The 24,057-nt window shown below is 40.8% G+C and overlaps 1 protein-coding gene across 1 annotated transcript in view; it reads right to left on the bottom strand.

The window, feature by feature from the left end:
* The window catches only part of ctnnal1 (catenin (cadherin-associated protein), alpha-like 1), a 48,157-nt gene extending 25,109 nt beyond the window's left edge, over positions 1 to 23,048 (bottom strand). The window contains exon 1 of the mRNA XM_068702511.1: positions 22,698 to 23,048. Coding sequence (XP_068558612.1) covers positions 22,698 to 22,793 — 96 coding nt within the window. The 5' untranslated portion in view covers positions 22,794 to 23,048. The remainder of the gene's footprint in view (positions 1 to 22,697) is intronic.
* Positions 23,049 to 24,057: the final 1,009 nt, after the last annotated feature.

The raw sequence follows: 24,057 nt of genomic DNA, 5'->3' as shown, positions 1-24,057 counted from the left end.
GTGTGAAGAGGAGAAGACAACAAAAGAGGGATTTTACGCCTTGGTCCTGTTTTTTTTCAGATCAAATGAAACTGCCTGCATCATCTTGTCCGGGTGATGTTCCGTGTTTGTCCTTGTTAATGTTAAAAATAATTTCCATTTGGGTAACTTTGGCAGCCTCCTGTTTCTGTACACTTCACATTGATGCTCTCATTACACAAACTCTACAGCAAATGGATCACTTTGTTAAAGTAAACAGGAAAAGGAATACTTCCAGGTCTTATTTTGGCCCATTACAGTACAAAGGGATCATTGTTGCAGGGTGAGCTGCACCTAAAGAGACTAGGACAATGTTTGCCTATTCCATGTGGATTTCTCCACTTTTTGGTTTCCAAACATTGTGCTTTTGTCTTCCACAAAATCTGCTCTTGAAAAAGCTGTTTTTATTAGGAGAGACGTAGCTGGCTGTTCAATAAGACGGCAAAAGAGAGAGAAAGAGAGGGGGAAAAAACATAAGAGGAAAGGGATGAAAGTCCCACTGAACATGCACTTTAACGGATGGGCAAATTCTTTCCAAATTGGCTGCAAGCAGATGGGAGTTCGATGCTGCGCTGGTCCACAGCCAGACTGGAGATGCAATACGAGGAGATGAAAAGAGAGACAAGGTAGCTTGGAGGAGAGTGGAAACAGATCGATGGGGAGATGTGAAGGGAGCGAGAGAATAAAGAGTAGGACATGTCACATCTGCATCCCACTTTACCTTGACTCCTCTAACACCATTCTTCTCTGTTTCAATAACTCCCTTCCCTGTGACTTCAGCAGTCTCCCTCCACAACTTCATCCATCTCTCCTCTAGTCCTCTGTGTGCAGTATTGTGAATGATTCAAGTCTGTCTCTAGAGCCTGGCTGCTGCAGTACAGTACAGTGTGATACACTACAGTAGCATATTCCCAAAACAAAAGTGAAAAGGTAGCACGTCCCTAATTTCAAAGTCAAGGAGGACAAAATACTAACATGTCACTCGTTTTTTTGGCTCACATCACTTGTGACTAGTGACTCATGAAGAGAGCCAAACAAACCAGTGAAATAGTATTTGGTCCTTCTTGACGTTGAAATTTGGGATGTGCTATCCTTTTACTTTTGGACTTTGGGTTTAGCACTCAACTGTGAATACCATTGTTAAAGTGCAATACAGTAGCAGCTTGTGATGTTTAAGCTACATCCTTTGGGGTATACTGTAAAAAACAGGTGCAGAGAAGAGCAGAAATAGTAGAGCGGCTGCACCCTCCAATTCATACACTGCAAAACATTTTAGGCAGAAAACATATGCTCTTTCATTACCCCCATGAATTGAGTTAATTTCTAGGGCCCTAATTGCAAGTGTGCAATGCACACCGTGAACAGCAAATTGGTCCAAACTAATAAGGCCAGTTTCCTGGACACCAGTGCACCATTTGGTCATTACTGAACAAAAACATAGTAAAACATACTGGGCTAGTGGCCAATTTACACCCGTATTTTGCACCAGTGAGTCATGCCCTCATGTAGCAAAAGTAAGCTGTGCTCTTTCAGCTGCCTGTGAACACAATGGGAAGAGTTACAGATGCAGCAGGCAAGTTTTCTGGTTTACCTTGTTAAATTAGAAACACGAAGCAGCAGTACAACTTAGCATTAAAGCTGAGCTGAACCACATGTAGTCTTTTCTGGTCGTGCATTCTTTAGGAATTAGATTGCATATACAGAGCTTTTTTTCATTTAATACGCCATCAAACACACACACACCACACGTCTGTTTAAGGGGCCACCCAGAGAAGTTACAGAATGTATTTCACCTTTACACAGTTTCTAAAAACCTGTAGGCATTTAACACCAACACAAAACAAACCGGAGGCTTTCGATTGAATATGATTTTGCTGCTGTTTAATATGTGGTTATTGTCTTACTTGAATAAGTAAGGCTATCTGGAATGCACATTTATAAACAGTAAACACATATCTAATTAACTAGTGAGTGTGTGAGGGGAGAGACGGTAGCGAGACAGAAGGGATAGAAAGTGACAAATAAATGTTTTATCAACCGACAGTAGTGAACCTGTTCCTGAAACAAACTGACCTCAGATCCGTCTGATTCTGGAGCTTTCTTCAGGCTTCCCTGAACCAGTGATAGCCTCCTGACCTCCTACTAGTGACGCTCGCTTCCGCTCTCTTCTTCATTCACACAAAGACACACCTTTCTAGCTGCCTTTCCAGAGATAAAGAAAGAAACTGCAGTGAGTTGGCAGTAGTGGCTGTAGCCTTTTAGGATGATTGAACGCAGATGGTTTTACCAAGCAAGACAGATAATTCCAGAGAAAAGATAGTCAAATCACTGCGTGCCTATACAACCACAAGATGACGGGGATAATACCAGCTGATTGCCTAAGAGAGAGGCAGAGGGGGGAGAGAAGGGCACAGCACGCTGGGAGGCGATGGATGTGGGAAGACTGCAGAAGCCAACAGAGGGGCATGCTGTCAGCCATGTAGTATAACACACTACCAGATTAGTATTCCTCTGTATTTATGCCCAAAGGGCCAGTATCTTCATGTGCTTATGTCTCTTTGAGAGAGTATGATTTTCATTATTAAGTTATTATTGAACTTTAACTGCAGCTGCAAGAAAACACTGTTGATTCTTTTCTATTGATTCCTCTTCTTCATCGCAACCATCACGGTGTTAGTTTGATAATGATATTATCAATATTGGACTTCCATTCCCCAGGTGGCCAGAAACACGACTCCAAATGAATGCTAATGTTGCAACGTGTAAAGAGGTAAACGTTTGTTAACAACTTGGAGATGTATGAATTTAAACGGAAATAATATGTTGCTGTTGCTTTTACAGATTGTTTCTGCTGATCCCAAGAGGGGAGAAAACAGTGTCGCTTTAAAAATGTAGTTAATAGAATGATATGGATTCAATAAATTACAATATTGATTGATTGAATATTATATTTTTGACATTTCAAACTGCTAGTGTAGGAATTTTGCTCGTTAGTCATGTTTTGTTTATGCCATGGCTCATTTTAAACAAAGCATTAAAATAATGATGATAGTACTAACCCTTGGTTAAGAACTCTTCCGAAGCGCATGTTAGCAGTAACAGTTAAGAGGAATGGGTGACTTATTGTTGCTCAAGTGAGCTGTATTTATTGGCTTTGTTTCCTTTTCATTGTCATGTTTTCTTGTTCCAAGTTGCTCACAGCTGGCAATCATATAATGTGCTGAGCCAGTTTTCACTTTGTTTGCCTAAAGTCTGGGCTGTGGATAGACTCAGTAAACATGGTGGGGGAGAAAGCGGGTGATATGTGACAAAAGGTCACAGATCAGAAGACGAGCACATGACGTGAACCTTAGCCCACTCGCTCACGTATGCCAGCAGACATCCAGCCAATGAGACGCACAAGCAGGCGACACTGATGGCTTGCAGACAGAGAAAAAAGGGCAGACGTATAAGCATGCAACTAACAACTATTTTGATTAATCATGCTGATTATTTTCTCGATTTATCGATAGGTCTATCAAACGTCAGAAAACAGTCCATCCTAGTTTCTCAAAGGCCAAGGTGATGTCTTTAAATGTGTTGTTTTGTCAGATTAATATAATATAAAACAGAGAAAAGCAGATAATGTCCATATTTGAGAGGCTGACAACAGCTTGGTGATTATTTTTCTGTCTATCGAATCATCGTTGCAGCTCTGACAGACAATAAAGACATTGTAAACGCCATAAAGGCTAGCAGTTGAATGAGATAGTATCTTTATCAGATTGTATCCCATTGGGGTTGCATGATAGAAGGGCCTGCTTGGCTCAGCAATCAGTGCTGACATTTAGATATGAGGACAGGCAGACTGGATCCACAGCAAACACCAGACAAAAAGGTTATCACTTACAATAATAACTAGCTACGTGCCAGTGAGGGTAACCAACTACTCAAGATGGATAATGACCAATAATGGAGTATCATGTCTCTTAAGTGAGTCTGAATGACACATAGTGGGTCTGTGGTGGATGCAGTAGTGAGGCCTATTATTTAAGAGCTGAAAGGAAATGAAGTCGGAAATACCAACACAACGATTTGTACCAGTTATGGCTGGTTAGTGTTTGAATCGTTTTATACTAATACCAATAACACCATACTTTTTAGTAGTCTATCTTTGTGGTTTCTGTTGCTATGTGCTACAGGCCCATTTCTGTCAGTACTAGAAGAGTATTTACCCCGAGTGCCAGTGCATGCCATTCAACATATCCGGACTAAAAAAACAAGCCTTGCATGACAAGCTGTTAAAACACAAAGAATAATGTGTTTTCTTCCTCACGATGGAAAATAATTCCTACTTTTTTTCAAAGGGCTCATGCTAAGAGCAGGGTGAAATATGTCTTCATTCTCACTGTGAACAATCACTTGCACCTCTTGAGTGCTGCACAGAAAGAGGCCACTAATAGGCATTGCTGTTTAACTAGTACAGGTATGTCAGTGGACACAGACAGTATTGTGGTACTGCATGTGAGATTTGACCCTGACATTATGGAAAAGACAATACATATGATGCTGGTTAAAACACGTTCCTTGCTCCTCTGACTACTGTGTTGTATGCCAAGGCTGTGCATACAGTAGCTGCAACGAATAGCGCTAGAGAGAGAGCCACTGAAACACACAAACACACACACACACACACACACATACACACACACACACACACACACACACACACACACACACACACACACAGCTTACATTCAACAGAGCACAATACCTCTTTTCATTCCTTCTTGCTCACGTAATTCTGGGAGGGAGTTAGAGACAGACAGAGACAGACAAAGGGAAAGTCAGGGAGGGGGTCAGCCAAGGAGAGGAGAGATGTGCCCTGAACACAAACGTGACTGCTGGGTCAAACTCCCTCTGGCTGTCTCAACTGTTCACCTGCCTCTTCTCCGACGTACCTGGGAATACTGTGGGGGTCAGCATCAGACACAGAGCAACCCGAGGCGGTGGCTCACCTGGGCCTTGAGACCCACATGCACCAAGCTTTTCAAACTGTGACTCAGGGACGTGCGGTCAGGGGAGGCAGGTAAGGCAGAGCCTCACCTGTCATCATGACAAGTAAAAAACAAATAATGCTAAAATAAAATAAATATTAATATTTCTCTACAGATCTGTGCTATAAATGTAATTTCTGTATGATTCCATTTATTTAAAACATTTTTATAATCTAAATCCCTGAATTAGCGCATGTCCTGTTCAAACAGAGGAGACAGTGAGGTGAGGCAGCGACGAGCTGTGCCTCACCTCAGATTGCGCAATCCCTCACTAACTGGGTTGAGCGCGTGTCTTTTGCTTTCTCATTATTTTGTCACCACTGTAATATTTGTAAACACTTTTATTATATGTCCTTTCTTTACATAGAATAGGTAATGTATTTCACGTCTGTGTAGAACATATTTAGTGATGCTGATCTGACAGAAACCGCAGTGAAAAAGCACAGAGAGGCAAACACTACTCTGCCTCAAAGAAGGGGGCGAGCGAGAGCCCACGGGTCGGTTTATGCTTGTTCTGTCGTTGCTCTTCTTCTACACTTCTCTTCTTTTATTTTGCTTTGACCACAAAAATGTAAGATTCTATATCCAAGCTTAAAAATGTCTCAAAAAACAAGGAAATATGAACAAATCAACAGCAGTTCAACGTCGGACAGGTAAAGTAACCTTTGATGTGTTTGTTGTTCTCTTTATACATCCGTGGTTGTTACACAGATTATTGCGGAATCTCACAATTTTCGTGGATGGTGGCCGCGAGCGCTCTGCTTCTGAAACGCTCCTGGTGGAATCAAATATGTACTTTACCTATGTGTGTGTAAATAATGCTGATATGAAAAACAACCAGTAGTCAATGTGCAAGCTGCCAATTGAATGGTGATTTTGAAGCTTCTCTATTGGGTTCATATATTTGTAAATCTGACTTATGTAGTGTCAGTGTCATTTATTATTTATTTTCTATTGCAGTCATGACTAGGGTTGGGTATATATTTATGATAATAGTGTCAATACGGTACACAAACAACATTTTCCGATATAGAATATAATACATTACAATACAGTCATTTAGCATCCAAATCGACTTACAACTCAGTATCTATCTACACACCGTAGACGCAGCTGCGGGAGCAATTTTGGGGTTAAGTGTCTTGCTCAAGGACACATTGACATGACACTAGTAGAGCAGTAGCCGGGGATCAAACCACTGACCCTCTGATTGAAAGGCGGCCCTGCTCTCCACTTATCCACGGTCCCGTAACATTAGCTGAAGCTTCATATTTACTGTACACAGGGGAGAGAAGTATCAATCCTCTCATCTATCTCTTAGCAAGAAAGCGAATATGAGTATTCCCCAAAATGTTGAACTATTCCTTTTACATACAAATCCATACAAGAACTTAAGTTAAGCAAAATACTAAGTCAGAGTCTAAAATAAGCAATGGTTATGAGACAATGTCTGATTTAAGTAAAAAAGATTTAAGTAAAAAAGGACTGAAGAAGAATTTAGCAAGGCTTTCGATGACTACTTTCAATATTTGGTTAGTTTTCGACTACTCAACATTTTCACACTTCTACTCAACGCTCAAATAGCGTTTATGTTTTGAACCCATTTCTTGCAATGACACGGTTATTATTCATAATCACTATTGTCGTACAGAACTGAGATTTCAGCTGCTTTCACTGTGCATTTTCATAGTCAAAGCCATAACATCATTTGCTAAATTGTTCTCTGTTTTGTTCTCTTTGCAGTTAAATCTCTGCAGGTGACTGTGACTTTCCCATTAAAGCTGAGTTGACATCTAACCCCTGAGTAGTCAACTGAAATGTTTGCTCCAGGCTCCTCATATGACTCACAGCGCGGCAAAGTGTCAAACACTATACTCTTTCTCTCCTGTTCCAGCTTTTGTCGCACCATGGCACAACAGCAAGTGCTGCTGCAGTGTGCATCATCATTTTTTTGTGTGTAAGGAACTCAAGCTTGATCAAATTAGCTGACTCACCAAGTAGCCCCATGAATATAATGGAAAATGCAGATATGTTTTACTGAAGCACTTAAACCAATTTAACAAACAAAATTATATTTTGTGCTGACTATTAAGACTTGCACTTCAACTTTTTTTTTCGGCCTTTGAAACAATGTAAAAGGTACATTTCTTTGAATGGAATATAAATCTAAAATACCAACAGCAAGTCTAATGTTGGTTGTGTTTCTTACACATATTTTGAATCTGTTCTGCCTTCAGTTGCTTCCTCTGCAACTGCTGTGATTGTGAAGTGCAGTTGGCTCCATACTACAACAATCTTGACAGTCGATCGGCTCAACCTGCCCACATGGATGCAGAAAAGACAAAATAGCAGAATAGATTGTAAGGTTGGCACACTGTAGACAAACCCAATAAACTCAGCTCATATTTTCCCAGGGACCATTCACTGTCAAATAAATGACTAATATAATCCCACTTATTGCTGGTATTACTGCTTGGCATCGATTCCTTGGTGCTCTGCCACAGTTCAAGTGTTCGTAGCCTCTCTGAAACCTCTCAGAGACGGATTTCCAAATGGAGGGATGGAAAAAGGGCCCGGGGCTTCCAGATTACATATTTGTTATTGTTTCACATGAAGAGAAGTATTCATCTCCAGGGCTTGGCAGGCAGTAGACTGGCTTACCATTCATGTGCATTAGCGGGGTAGTGTTTCCACTCAGGAAGTAGAATCTAAAAGAAAAGCAGAACAGGCTGTGTGCTACCTGTGTGCTCCATCATGGCTGTCTAAAAATAATGACAAATCTATCAAGTCGTAGGCCCGCTGAGCGGAGAGCTCGCTGGAGTCACTCTGACCTGAGCTAGTTGTAGTTTACCATTTGACAAATTGTGACAAGCAAAAACAAATCAGTCTTTACTAAAAGCAGTCATCCTTTATCAGCAGTTCCCATCATACACTTGTATTCAAATGCTTGGTTCCCATGTGGATTAAAGCTGTACTTGATATTTGAGCGGTTGTATTATGAGACCCCCCTGACCTGGTTTGTTAGTGCACTGACAGTAACGCATAATCTCTCTTGAAAGCAGAGCATTGCTACAATGTAATGAGTCAGGCTGATATGAGGTGCAGGAAGCCTAGAGGAACCAGCAGCAGCTGATAAGAGAGAATGATAAACCTGGGAGAAAAACAGACGGACAGCTGTGATGGAGAGATAGACGGGTAAATGGCAGAGGGCATACAGTAAATAAGGGAAGATGGTGGACAGCTAAGACCGGGAAAAACAGAAGGCACGGCCGACAAGAGCTACAGCGGAAACAAAGCAAAATGAGTTTTTACCAGCTCACTCTACTGTATCAAAGAACTTTTTAAGAAATTGCTCTCTTTCAGTCAAGAGTGACACTCGGGATTTGACGAGATGAGACAGCGTGACCTCTGATCCAACGGTCCTTGCTGGGGGGTAGACGAACACAACACGGCTGACGATCAATTTTTGCTCTGTTAACCACGATCCAAGGTTAACTAAGATGGGAAGGGGAGCAGAGGGAATCGATCTCCTCTGTTTGCAGAGCACCAGACCATGACTCAAACTACTGTTGTGGTGCACCGACCTCGTTGCTCTTTAAAACCCTTTACAGTTGCTGTTGGCCGAATAGTGAATGAGAAAAATCTGATTACAACTAATTTAATAACAACATTGAATTAAACAGTGCACCACGAGGCACTTTATGAGCATGATTGACAAGCTGCATCTAATCAACAAAACAAAACTCACTTGCAGTTTCTCCACTGCAGTGCACATGAAGCCATTAGCTGTTACAGTTTAATTCGCTGTCTGAAAACACAGCATCAACTACCTTTAATAAGCTATTTAAAAGCTATAGTTTTGGGAAAAACAGTTAAGTATCTGACCATTCTTGCTCAGGCACGGTGACTTTAAGAATTTGTACGGATTAACAAAACAAGAGAACATGTTAAGTAGCTAGTGTGGGCGGATTGTTTCACCTTAGGAAGGAGCCAGGCTAACTAAGCTAAGATAACCGGCTCCTGGCTGTAGATTCATATTTACTGTACAGACATACAAGTGGTATCCATCAACTCATCTTACTCTCGGGAAGAATGCAAATCAGCATTTTGTCAAACTGCCTCTTATGAAGAACTGATTTATTCTCATTGTGAAAGTTGGTCCAAACATAAATATGTGAGATTATCTTGTTGTCTCTACAGAAAAGAAGGAAAATCTTTCTTTCTTACATGACGCAGTACAGTTTTTGCTACTAAAGTGTGACAAGAGAATTGTTTTAATGAGTTGAAATGCAATACCTGATTGTTTATTAGGTTTCTGTTGTACATAATCGTCGTATAATGCTCAAAATCTCTTATTCTACCAAGATTATCTGAGAGTCTGTTGTTGAAATGGATTTTTTCTGTACTTGTTTTCAGCAAAACACAATACAAGAGAAGTTCTGTTGTCAAATAAATACTAAATCAGAAAATTAAAGTTTCTCTCTGTGTTTCATAAGAGTAGCCCAAGCCTAAATGCTGGAGATGGGCTCAACCTTCACCTACCAGTGTGTGAGCGGTGATGAAAGTGATGCACCTGGTATGGTGGGCATCTGAACACCACTGATAACATCTCACTTTAAAGGTGAAACAAATAGTTCAGAGGCAGTGAATAATCAAAACACGCATCTACTTGACAATCTACATTTTTTTTTTTACTGCATAACGCCTTTTAAAAAACAACCATTGAAAATAATTAGCAAGCAAATCATCGTCTAAGGGAGAGTAAACAGCATCCCAGAGAGTGACGTAATAAACCTAAAACAGACAGAAACAACATGAGATACTGACAACACAATGAATTTTTCACTTGGATCTCGCTGTTTTTACTTGGATCTAACTGTTATCATGCTGAAACCAAGACAGCCAGCCTGACAGCACAGACATCTTTGATCTGAGCAAGTTTTCACAAAACATCCAAGACGTAATATCAAAGGCATCTCTGACCCAGGCAGCAGGGCAATTCAGATGAGATCCCACCCATTTGGAAATGTACAGCGTATGTAGTTACAATTTTCTCCAGGCTACACTGGGCTCTTTGTTCCAAAGAAGACCAGGTTATTTCAAAAAGACATCTAATTCATACTTTTGCCTGGGAATAAATCTTTTACAAGGATATGGCAGTTGTATAATTTCTCAAGGAAATATAACAAAGGGAGAAAAACACAGCAGAAAAATCACTGAAGCCTCACATATTACATCCCTATGTGAGGTCTCCAATCGCTCCGTCAGATTAGGATGCTGACATTCAATCAGCATTCCTCATAAAAAGGCATTTGCCTGGACACTGAAGTGACATTTCGTTTCATTAATTTAATTAGACTTGCAGCTCCTTAATAGAATATTTGTCACAGTTCAGTCATCCAGCTATCAGTAATTTTCCATTGATCCTGCCTCTGCCCCACTCAACCTGTCAGCCACGCCCACCTCGTCAGTTCACTCCACTCACCTGTGCACACAGCTGCCTCTCATCACATGCAATCAGCCCAGCATATAGTCACCAGCTCCACACTCACTCCTTTGCCAGATTGTTCTTTGCCATGCGAGTCTTTCCAGCTTTCTCCTGCCTGTCTTCCCGGTACCGACCTTGCCTGTCCCTGATTCCCTGCTTCATCTGCCTCCTGGTTATTCGACCTAGCCTTCCGTCCCTGACCAAGAACTTTGCCTCTCCTCTCCTGATTCCTGTTTGCAGGTTTCTAAACCGTTTGCCTGTCTGCCGGAGTCTAAGTAAAACATTGAACTTTTTACCTCTGTCTTCTGAGTCCTTTGTACTGCAATTGGGTCCATACACCACCCGTTACAATATTCATATAATTTTATTATGCAAGTGGTTGCATTCCAGGAGAAGAAGCAAAGAAAACAAACAAACAGTGGTTTTTTTAGTGGAAGGTTTCGTTTGCTGACATGGCCCGTTGTTGGTGTGCATAAACAGACCATAATTTGCAGTTAATGAATAACAACATACAATCAACAACACTCAAAGCCAATGTGCATTGTATTCTGGATCATGTCAAAAAACAGACAAGCTCCTCAAAAGGCAACCATGAAATTAATTTTGTTTTATGAGTTGAATAATTTAGATCAGTCTCACTTTGTGAAATGATGCACCTTCAAACGAAGGAAAAGGAAAAAATGGACATAAGCTGAAACAAATCTTTCTCTTTGAAACCTCTGGACCCTGACAAAAATACAATGTGGCCCAGAGCACTGTTCCTACTTTGTTCTTGCCATCTGACGTCAAACTTTGAATATCCGCCTCCATGATTTATTTGCTGTTGAAACTTGATAAGAGTGCACTTGAAAAGGGCAAACTCCAGTTCCTGATGAGGCGCTATTGTATTCTTCATTCTGCTTCTCAATTATCTCAGTAAGGATCTCCTGGCACACCAGTTAAGATTAATGAGTACCTGTATAAACCCAAATAGACAGAACTGTAAATTGATGCATCCTGTCAGAGAACTATCTCCACATCCATCATTGCCCAACATATTTTAGACGAAGCGCAATCCAGAAAAATCAAGACAATTTGAGCCTGCATCCCCTCGTCATCATCATCACCATCATCATCACCTCGGTTTGTAAAACAGGCTTCACAAAGTTTTATCCTGAGAACAAAATACCAGTCTTGGAGATTTCTACACTCCAAATGAAAGCGATGCACAAGCGACATTTGTCCCAGAGTCACTTTCTTGGATGCAACATAGCATGAAGACAACAGCCTGCTCCCACAACCTGGAGATACGAACACAACAAACGAGCCATTGGCAAGTCGCCCCCCTCAGGTTGTCTTCACACTGAGCCGTGTTTAATGACTGGGTAATTATATAAAGTCCTCAACAGGATAATCCTAACTGCTTGCCAACTCAGCCTCGAAAACATTCCATCAGTCATCGTGATGGGTAATTACAAGTAATGGACAAATAATGGTGTGCGGTGAACAGTGTGTGAAAGTGGCTTAACCAGGCTCTGTGACAGCCTCCCACAGCGATGGCATGTTCTGTGGAGGAAAAAAAAAGAATGACACGCAGTGGCTGCTTGGAGGACGCTGACCTAATACACCTGACGCAAAGGCACTGGCTTGTTTCTCATATAATAAGGCTTGTTTTTCTTTAATAAAACTGCAAAGTGAAAAAAGAAAAATGGGTTTTGTTTCTGATTCACCTATTGAGAAACAAATCAAATAAAAACAAAAGTGTCTGATAAAAACCCTGAAATAAATCTCAACAAGATACCTACATGATGTTTTGCCCTCCCAATTTTTAAGCCTCTGAAAAATCCTCACAGATGAAAGGAAGGAGATGGGACAATAAGATGTCAGGTGTGGAAGAAAGTTGGCCAACTATCCGCAGAGCGAGACAGATCCTCACCCAAAAGGAGGAAAAAAAAGCATTTCTAATAATGTGATCTTGGAGGTTTGACATTTGAGAAGAGAAGGATTTAAAAATGTGAATGACTGCATTAATAAATCAATGAAGTGTGTCAAACCAAACATCAAAACCCTCCTTGCAGAAGGATAGAGGCTGAGCAAGATGATTCATTGATGAAAGCGGTGAGCGAACAACGAAAGTCCAAGTTCAAGCCCTTGGGGGGGGAAGGCACTAACTCATGCATACCAGCCAGTATAGAGTGCGTAAAGGTCTCACCCTGTGGGACTGGGACTTTTGACCCCAGCCGTGATGCCACTATAAACAATACATAGACACAATTTCAGACTGAACTCTATTACACATTGTAGGAGCTTGAAATATGAGCCCTGTGAAGGAATGCAGCCCCCCTGACTTCAGACAGCATAATGGCCTGTGTTGTGACACACCAGCTCTTACCACGCATACTCACGGGGGGCTTAGAGAACATGCTTTCACTACATGACACATACCTATGTCTTCAAGTGTTGGAAGTTCTAGTCAGGATCTATTTAAAACTCGGGAAAAAAAACATGTATTTGAACCACTACCAGAAACGTCTACATACACAAGCAGAAGTCCAATCTAAACAGGAACGCTAAGTCCCATCCATATTAAATACTCCACTCATATAATTCCACTCACAAACTCTCACATTCAAACACAAGCAACTCAAAAAGCTCTTTTCGGTCCATCAGATAACAGACACGCTTGAATGTCCAGAACAACCGGAACATTATTTATAGAAGGTGAGTGACTTTAACTTATTTATAGGGGTTGACACTGTGTGCGTGCGTGCGTGTGTGTAAGTATGCTCATGCTGGGCTGCGTTTCTCGGCTGGCTGGCCCCCAGCTTCACCCACCGGCTCCAGTCACCCAGAAACAGTGACAAGATAAGAGCACCCTCCCCATGCTGTATCGGGTACTTTCAGGTTATCGATCAGGGAAGAGCGCCACTAGAAATGGACGATAGGACAAATACACCAGCAATAGGCTGAATCTGCCATTGATTGGACTTTTTATGGCCAATGTTTTTTTATTGGCTTGTGAACTGGTTCACCTAATGAAACGATGGATTCACAATGTTGTGTCTTTTCGTTACAGTTGCTAGACCCATATAGATAGACCCCCTAGCTGCCATATGAAAACACAACTTTTAAATGGCCTGCAATAGTCTGGCTACTTTAAATATCTCTATCCTGCAGAGCATGTGAGAACAAAACCTGTTTGTTCAGAAAAAGCATACCACCACTGTGTAATACTGATCAGTATCAAGTTAAAATGATATTGTCCTATTCTTGGTACTAAGTCTTTTCACAATGTTTTAGATCATATCTGCTTACAATTGTGCTCGCATCACTGCACTGGCTGCAAAAACGTTTCCCCTGAAGATACGTGTCACTCAGACAAAAGCTGGTAAGAACACCATCATCTTGATTGAATTCTGTGTCAAAGAAAGGGACTGGTTACATGGTGTTCCCGTTGCTGTTCCTCAGAATAGGTGGGCTGAAGACTATGTCTCAGTTTACAGCACATACAAAAAGGTAAAAGATCCTAAGTGGAATGGTGAGGGTGAACTTTCTGTGCACAACTTGTAGCCTCTGGCTAGGTTTTCCTTTGGCTGCATAATTAATGAGGCGATACAGGGACACCGGGCTCTCTGGAGAGATTGAGATTAAAAGGGGGCTAAGTGTAGAGAGATAGGGAGAAACTAAGCAGAAGGCTGAAGACGAAGAATTAAAGAGCTAGAGAATAAGGTGTGTGACAGGAAAACAAAACCAGGAAATTGGGCAGAGCCACAGAGGAAGGGCGGAAGGCATACAAACAAGGTGCTATACAGCATCTTACATACTGATACTTCCTCACACCAACACCCTGAACTTACATCATCAAGTGAAAGATTCCAGTGTGCTCAGTATGACTACTTAAAGTATTACTCTGCTGGGTTTTATAACCTCTACTATTGCACACGGTCAAAGGTGACACATCTCTCAATGTAGTTTACAGATTTATTAGATAACTGCTAATCAAACATTTGTCAGTATTTGCATTCAAATAATATAGAAATAATTCTAGAAAGAGAGAGAGAGTGAGAAAGAGATAAGAAGGTTGGAGTCACATAGTAGACTTAAATATATTATATTTCTAACTGTTCTAAATTAGAAAAGATAAGAAAAATGTTTGGTATTCTGTGTTCTCCTTGTCCTTCACACTGTCTTTGTTCTGTCATGTCAAACCTCATCTCTTTAAAAGAACTCATTATTGAGAGGGGAGAAGTTCAAAGACGCTTGAAGAAAGCAATTAACACATACAAGTCAGACAGAAGGATTCCTCTGTGGTACAGCAATGTTGCTGCTGGAGAATGGAACAAACATGATGGCTTGGATGTACGCCATACGACAGTATTCGTATACAACTATTCTTTAGGACTCTTTATGATACTCACATCCAAAGCAAACAACAGAAATGTTTTTTCCAGATATCCTAATCCAGTAGTTCCCAAACGTGTTCCCCCACTATATCTTCAGAAAACCTTTTCTGTGTCTTTGAAATGTTTCTATTTCCATTATGAAATCATAAAGTATATCGCAAAAAGCAGAGGTTTTCTCTGAGGTGCACCTCCACGGGGGGTCTCATGAGACTGAGACATGAGGCAAAGTTACTGCGTGAGGTGAAAGGCAAGTAAGGGACAAAAAAATTGTCCGATTGTGAGTATTAACTCATGATACACATATTTTCGAATTCTCTTTCTGAGAATGTCATTATTGCCAATGTACATTGTGACTTAATGTTCATTAATAAGCTTAGAAATTATATGTAAAAAAATACACTCCTTATAAATCTAGAACTTTTCTTCAGTATGAAAGTATTCAATGATAGTTGTCTATAGAGGAGCAATGATTAATCAATTAGTTGTAAACTATTAAACAAATCGGCAACTGTTTTGATAATCGATTAATCAGTTTGAGTCATTTTTTTAAGAAAACATTTTTAAATTCTCTGATTTTAACTTCCTATATGTAAATGTTTTCTGGTGTCTTTACTCCTCTATGACAGTCAAATGAAAATCTTTGAGTTCTTGGGCTTTGGGAAAAACTGATTTTTCACAATTTCCTGACATTTTATAGACCAAACAACGAATTGATTAATCAAGGAAATAATCAACAGTTTAATTGAATGGAAATAATGAGTTAGTTGTAGCCTTACAACTAAATTAAATATTTAAAGGCACTTGTTGAAATAGCTTAATCTAAAGATGACACATTAATACAATATTGTGCAAACATTTTATCAATATTTTTTCAGTAAGGATTTGCAGAGCTTCCCCTAGCATGGCCCAGACCCCACATTGTGCATTGAGTCGCCTCGTCAATGTCATGTGCTCAAGACTGGAATTATCACTACATCGAGCCAAGAAACCACCAACAGAAAAGCAATGGGTTACAAACAGCTGCCTGCCAAATACGGATCTGTTTACCTGTGGTTGTCCAGGCAGCAGACAATATAGATACGTTGTGTGATATCTCTGGCAATACACGACAAGACGAGTGGGAGGGTGCATGCCAACAAGATTACAGTAAGTGGGCTGTCCCTTCACACTCATCCGTCTCCTCTGTCCATACAGCATGTGCAGTAACACGTTATGTCCATCTTTGTATCGACCAAACAGTAGACCAAACTGTATTTTTGCTAACGCATCATACCAGGTACATCCTTTCTGATGACGTGCTGTTATCAAAATATTAGCTACGTACAGCTACAGACGGACTGGCACTGTTCACAGATGGCCTCTTTGCAACAACATAGTAATTATTGTCAATAAGTATGTCCTTGTCTATGCTTCTGGGCATGTTTTTAATGCATCTGTTTCAATCCGCAGGGTGCTTCCAGTGAGGTTTGACAACACAAAACACCATGCTAGATTAGGCAACACATTCCCACTGACAGAGATCTCTTCCTGTGTGCTGTGCTCACACTTTGAGATGAGACGTCTCATCACTATCTTATCATCATAAGCTATAAAAATAAATATGCTGTAAATACGGGCTGGTAATGGGCCAGAAAGCCACTTGATTCTGAACAAGAATGCCTCTAATAGCTTTTGCAGGCCTTCGAGGACCCTTTACATATGATACATAGAGGCTGAGCGTTGTGAATAATCATATACACAGTGGGCATCTGAGATTAATTAAATTGGGTTTATGGCGATAACAGAATAAATAAAAAAAATGTATTTGAAAAATTCAATAGCATAATATATTTACAGACAGGTCTTTATAAAAACTCACTATCAGATGTTTTCTTAGGGACTATTTCTTTGGCAGAAATCTCAATGAGTGATGATTTGAAACAAATTAAACTAAACTAAAAGCCAGCAGAGGACCCTACTTTAAAGAGAACAGGTCCCTGAAATTGCTTTCCATTTTCAGTTGACAAAGACTACAAAACTCTGAGATTTGTAAGGACACTGTGCCACTGAGGCTCTCTGATAGTGGGAGAGATGTTTAATCAATACATTATCAACCTACCAGCTATAGCAATACATCTTTGTCGAGGCAGAAGCTTTCTTTGAGACAATTAAAAGCGGTTCTCGCTATTAGCTACAACCTTCAGATACCTTAAATGGCAGAAGGTGAGAGAGCTTTTTTCACCATTAAATTAACTCCGCTGTTCTCTCCAGGTGACTGATTCCTTTGGGCTGGGTTATTTGGAGGTTTCGGGCACACATGCGTAATCGCACACACGCACACACACACACACACACACACAGAATACACAACTTTCTCATGTGGAAGTTTATTAGCTAGGAAGAGGTCAACGGATCGACATGTGAGACAGACCCTTTTATCGGCACTTAACAGCAATCAGTAATGACTCCCCTGATAGCAATAGTGAGAAGAGCGAAAGTGGGAGTACAAGGGGATAAGACAGGTCATGCATGCCGTTTACGTGTGTGTGTGTGTGTGTGTGTGTGTGTGTGTGTGTGTGTGTGTGTGTGTGTGTGTGTGTGTGTGTGTGTGTGTGCGTGTGTGTCAGAGAGATGCAAAAAAAACGAGAATGAGTGAGAGTGGGAGGATTAGGGGAGTGAGAGTAATTATGAAAATAGAGAATCTGGAATTCTCGAAACTGACAAAGTCAGCTGACTAATGCAACCACTTTACTAGAAAACAGGGGGGAGTTGACTGAAATTACATCTCATTTCAGTTTGATGACACAGGGTTATTTATTGCCTGTATACACTACCTACCACCGAGCAAGAACTTGCCTTAGATCCTCATTTACACAACAATAATGTGAGTCAGGCTCACTGTGATTCATACTTTGTTTGAACCGGGGGGATATGCTGAAGCAAAACACTAAAACAAATGCTCTGCCAGTCTCTAAATCAAAGAAGAAAGATAACTGTATAGGCTAATTAATGAGTGTTAGTGTATACACGGGCCATTCCTTAAAATCGCCCACTGATAATGGCAAAACAGGAAAAATTGTGGCCTTATGGTGACAATATGACTTGCACTGAATATGTGTTATCAGACACGTTGTTGTGAAGGTGACATGGTCATGGTGGCAGCAACACACAGAACACAAAAAATGCAGGCGCAAACACATGAAACCTCAAACAGCGGCACCACAAGTTCATTTAGTTTCTGTCGTCCATGAGCAAACAATTCCACATACCAGATACAAAGACACACCAACCACACTGGAATCCCCCACCCTTCTCTCACTCTCTCACACTCTCTCACACACACACACACACACACACACACACACACACACACACACACACAATAAGGGCTTATTTTGTCTCATTCCCAGGAGGCTAGTATATTTTGGTCTGTGAGTGTGTATGCACACACATGCATGCTTGTGGCACACTGTAATCCTCAGGTGGTTTCACCTTCATGCCAGGGACCCATTTGTCTTCATTATCATCACACGGCTAGGAAGCAGATCTGTTAGGGCTCGTGGCACCAGTGATGCCTCTCTGTCCTGATATAAAACAACTTCACTACCTGGACGTTTGTCATGTCACCCCTCCACAGGACCAGGAACATTGTGAGGGAAATTGTGCCCTGTGCAAAAGTGCATTTCCCATATTTCCAGAAAGACAGATGAAAATTTGACTGATGTTTGTGCTTACAGAGCTTTTAAGTGAGGAGTATGTTTTGAAGAGCATTTTTGTCAGCGTTTTATTAGAAGCGGAATTTATTTGGTAAAATGCTAATCCTCTGAGCAAATCACATCCTAAAACTTGCCACTGAGCTTTTGTTTGGGTGATAAATATGCCATTTCAATCCAGTTTGTAAGCAAAATGAACACGGTAAAGCTTTTTTTACCCACTCATTTTTAGCACATCAGACGACAACAGTGCAAGCACCACAGAACCCCTGGCAGCAAGGCAAAGTTGACACTAACAATATTGGACAGAGAACAGATTTTCCAAGCCCAATTATAGTTGAAAATCTTTTAAGAAACTCCTGGCTTAGCGCTGCAAAGAAATTACGGAGCCGGCATAGCTATGTAATCACAAGGCCAGTGTGTCACAAGTGTTTAAATGTTCACCTGATCAAAGTCTCAGATATTACTTCCTTTCCCTTTTTTCGTTCCCACACATCTTTACCTCAAAACAACACCATTACACCTCGTCAGCTGGAGGACCACCATGTCCACACCGAGACATAGGCCGGTGTGTTTTTACTAGGAACACACCTCAATTATAAAAACCCAGGAACAGAGCTGTTATTTCACTAATCACCACTTAAAAACAGGAATTGGATCTCAAGGAAAAAGCAGCCAGATTATCGCTAATTGCCTTCCAGCTGGCTGCAGAGCACATCACAGGTAGGACACACAAACAACAGCAGGCACATTCATGTAGTTTCCCTTCTCTCTGTGTGATACCCAATACATTTTTGGAACCACCACAAGAGCAATTCACTACCCTCGCCATGCCCCTCGCAATGCAAGTACATTGGTATAGAAATGACTGTAGCAGAAAAAGGTGAAACACATTAGTGAATCCCAAGATGAGGAGACTGCTTCTGTCAAATCAAGTAAGAGCCTCTTCTGTTTTGAAAAGAACGAAGTGGATGGTGGGCAAATTGATAAGGGATGCAGATAGAAAGCATCCAGGTGGCCACATTACAAAAAAAAGGACTCAGAAACATTCAGACCTTCTTTTAGAAAAACTCTGAGTAGCACTAACATTAGGAATGAAGTCCACATTCACACTCTCTGTCAAAAAAACTGCTTGTGTGTATGTACGTATATAGTGCAAGGCCGCAAGACTCCCAGCCCTATAATTACACCCTGGTGGGAGTGAAGCTGATAAAAGAGGCCTGAGGACATCAACGTCATGAAAGGAGAGGAGAGATACATAATAAAATTTTAAAAAGGGAGATAGTGCACAACATGATACCTTATCAAACACTGGCTTTTCTCACTGACACTGCTTTTTCATTTCCTCCTTGATAGTCATCTAATGATCCCTAAAACACATGGGCACGCACACACACATTCATACAAAGCTGCTTTAAAAGAAAAGCCACACAAACCAGCCCCCACAGTGCGTTTACACTGACTATAATGATCCAATTATAACCCATATAAGGCAATACTCATTCTCAGAACCATCATGTAAAGCCCTTAACTGAGTCATCTTACTCACATTAAGGCTAAACAGAGTACCACAGCTTAAACATCAGTCTTTCTGATGACCACCGGTAGATACACAAGTTAGACAGATTTATTTTGGCATTTTGATTCTGTGTATATGCCTCAACCGCCCTACCACAGCAAGTTACAGGACTATGTAAATGCAAGAAACAATAAATAGCTGCAAGATCCCTTCATTTTCCTGTTATATTCCTATTTCCTATTAGACAGGATGCCACACCTATTTCTGGACATTAACCCAACACTAGTTATTTACATTATTTTCATGTAAAATCGTGAAAAGAGTAAATGGGGAAATCACGTTATTATGAAACATGTTGGACAACTATTGATTATTTTGATTATCAATTAATCCACAAATAATTTCCTCCATAAAGCAATTAATTGTTTGATCTATCAAAGCTTAAAAATTCCAAAACTAATGCCCATCACAAGCTCCCAGAACTCGTCGTGGCAAAAAAAAAAAAAGAATTATAACCAAAAGTTATTCATTTTAATATTATAGAAGACAGAGAAACAGTACATATTTACATCTTTTCTTGCAAAAATTAGTCTTACATGATAATCATAATTGTTGCTGTATCTATCAGTCGACTGATTGATTCAACTTTCTGGTAAGATGTTTTGTGGATATATGCAGTCATTTGTCTGCATGTGACCACACTGGATGAAAAGCACTCACAGCAGGTGAAATTAATGTACTGGTCAGTACCTGCTGAGAGACTGTCCTCCAGATGACATCACAACAACAAGACATTACATATGGAGATAACGGTCCTTGGAAATGTTGTTTCATTCAGCATTGCAGAGCTTTGTTGCTATGGGGACGGCCTCACAATGAGAAATAAAGAAAGTTAGGAAAGATTGTCCTTGAGGCCCACTATTCAACACAGCGGACTGTTACATGCTGAATACCGTCAGCATATAGCACATTCTTCTATACTGCAGACTGGAGATCAGCCGGTCTTTCTCCCCGGGCAGGAGTGCACCATAAGCTTGCTGCAGCATACATATTATTAAGATACAGCAAATGTACTTAATGCTTTTGCACAGTATTATATCAGTGCTTACTATAAATAAACTTACAGTAATTACTATTGGCATCACAGGTATAACCATGCCTGAATTTCCCCTTGATTTCTCACTATGTATAACCAAACTCATAAACTTTCTTTTTGGTGTACTTATGAATGACTGAAAACTAAAATGAACCACATAAACAGAGAGCACACACCAACCCATTTTCATTCAGTGCAGGATGACCTTATATCGTTCTGCGCAATGAGAGGGAGGAAGCAGGCTTTCAGTGTTCACAGCGGGAAGGACAGTGTCAGGGACCTTCCATCATGGTGTTGTCCAGACTCTGTTAAACCACCAGTGAGGCACCTCTCAGTGGAAACAACAGGACATTTGCAGGCCTCTTGCTCTTTACCATCGTGGACAAGAAGGGGATATTAGCATTTATAAGACTGGTGGTCACTCCCCTATTCAGGAGATGCCACCCACCTCCCAGGAAACAACAGTGGAAAACAGTTCAAAAGCTAAAGCTTTGCATAATGAATCATCTGCTATTGTTCCTAAAATGGAAATCAACAGCCTAAAGCGACATTAATGCTTAACAAACCTTTACAAAACAGCTTTGGAGTTTGCAGCCTAGTCTACTTTGCAGCACTTTACAATAAAATGATTAATTAACTCATTGACCTGAACTCCATGCTTTAAAGCCAGGGCTACTGTTTCGAGTGTGCAAGAGAAGAGTTGCTGAGTGAGTGCAGTTGGCTTTAAGTGGGCCTTTCTTCTACTTCTGTTTATTGAAAAACAAAACACGTGCCTCAAAGTGTCACAATTAGAGAAGTGGGAGTCACAGTAGCCCAGCACTGGACGGGCAAAGGACAGCACACAACTTCTGGGAAAACTGTTATACCCTCTTCAACAGTATTTCCTCAAAGTGGAGTCTGCTGACTATCAGGAGAGTTTCTGGTGATCTCCAGCAACAACAAAAAAGGGATTAATATCACAGTGAATTTAATTGTTTTTTGGATGGCTGATCATTGGTTTAATTGCTCCCATTTTTACTTTCCCCTTTTGCAGTACAGTGTAGCCTGTTATGTAATTAAATAGCGTACCAACTTCTGCCTAACAACAACAAAAACCTGTGTCTTTCGTCTAATTCCTATCTTACACGTTCAAAGTTTTGAGTTCGTATGACTCTGCTGCGTGCAAAAACTTGTAACGACATAGTAGTATGCTGTAATAAATGTCCATTATCGACAACATCGATAACGGCAGCGCAATGTAATAACCTATAGTAGATTCAACCGCACGTGGGACAGTCTTTAAACACAGCACGATGTGAAAACATGCAGTCTCCGTGTACGAACAGGTAAACATGAGAATCAAAGTTAGCCTCATGAGTGCGAACACTACTGTTGTTGTGAAGCCAAAGTACGTTTTAAAGCAGGCCTCCGGTGGGATCCGATCAAACAAAATCAAGCGCGTTGTTTTACGTTCATAGAGAACTCACCTGCGATACTAAAGGAATAAGCGTCTGCTCCACCGAGCGAGTTTTGATTTCCAGACCGGAATCAAAGTTGCTGTTGCCGCACGGAGATGAAGCCATTCCCGCCGAGCTCTCCCTGCCTGACACACACACTCTCACACACACAATGCACGGCACTATACTGAGTTTACTAAAATCCTTTCCTTTGCTGTTTCGCAGCTTGCAAACTGATGTAACGGACTTGCTATTGCACGCCGAGATTTCTGAATTGGTCACACAGTCGTTTATCGAGTGGCTCTCCTCGCACGCACGCTGTTTTAATCCACTCTGGCTCGGTGGTTGCGTCGCTGAACCCGCTAATGTCCATGTAGTTTACTCAACAACGGCAGGGAGCAGACTGCAGCACACCACCGTGGGCAACCACACACACGCACCACAGCACACACATCTTTTTCACTGCTGCTGGCTGCTCGTGTGCAGCTCGAGGCTTTCCAAAGTGCAGTTCAACATTCTGCTGAGAATCGGGATGATCATTTTGATTTTGAATCCGTCTGTTCACTCATCAACGGCAGTTAGGTAACAGCTACGAGGCAAAACACTATCAGACTATTTGGGATATAAGTAATGGAAAATATAAGTAGTCGTATGAGTAGTGCATCTATCTGTTCGGCACAAACAAGTGAAGATTTAATATTATATAGGACTTTTTTATTTAAAAATGCATCAACCAGTCATGCGAATTTCAGAGGATGCTGTATAGGAGTTTTAGATTCATAATCCAGCTATCCATTCATGTAGATTTCAGAGGACTTTGCAATCCAGTGCCCTCCAGAGAGAGGAGCGGCGCTTTCCTCACAGCACAGCTCTGGTTTGATCCCTGAGACAAAAAAAATCCCACATTATCCCCTGGAGTCTGAGAATCCCTTATCATCCTCTCAAAATACACACCAGATATGCCAATCAAACCTGACTGCACCGAGCCACATGGAACAGCTGCACTAAGTGGAATACAGTGCCTATCTTAAAAAGTTAGACACTTTACCGTTTGTGTGTCTGAAGAAAGCATTCATTCACATAATGGCGCTGTAAGTTACCCAGGATCCAAAACCATGAAGGGAGCCCTTAAGATGACTAAAGTGGTTCTAAAAGGTATATTTATGATTTCAGTTTTGGTTGAAATCAATAATATCTCAAACAATTGTCAAAATAGAGCAGCTCTTGTTGTTTTGATATGAAAAACAAATGGAACATGGAGATCTGGCTGGCATTGTTTTCTGCTCAGAATAAAGAGAATTATCCTCTGCAGATATATTTTGAATAGACGACAAGTGCTGAAAAGCTGTTTACAAAAGCTTGGCATGAACACATCAATAAAACCCATCAT

Source organism: Cebidichthys violaceus, unplaced genomic scaffold (genome assembly GCF_023349555.1).
Source record: "Cebidichthys violaceus isolate CVI_PGR_0920_01 unplaced genomic scaffold, fCebVio1.0.p SCAF_85, whole genome shotgun sequence".
Taxonomy (NCBI): domain Eukaryota; kingdom Metazoa; phylum Chordata; class Actinopteri; order Perciformes; family Stichaeidae; genus Cebidichthys; species Cebidichthys violaceus.
This window is presented reverse-complemented; position numbering and strand designations above follow the sequence as displayed.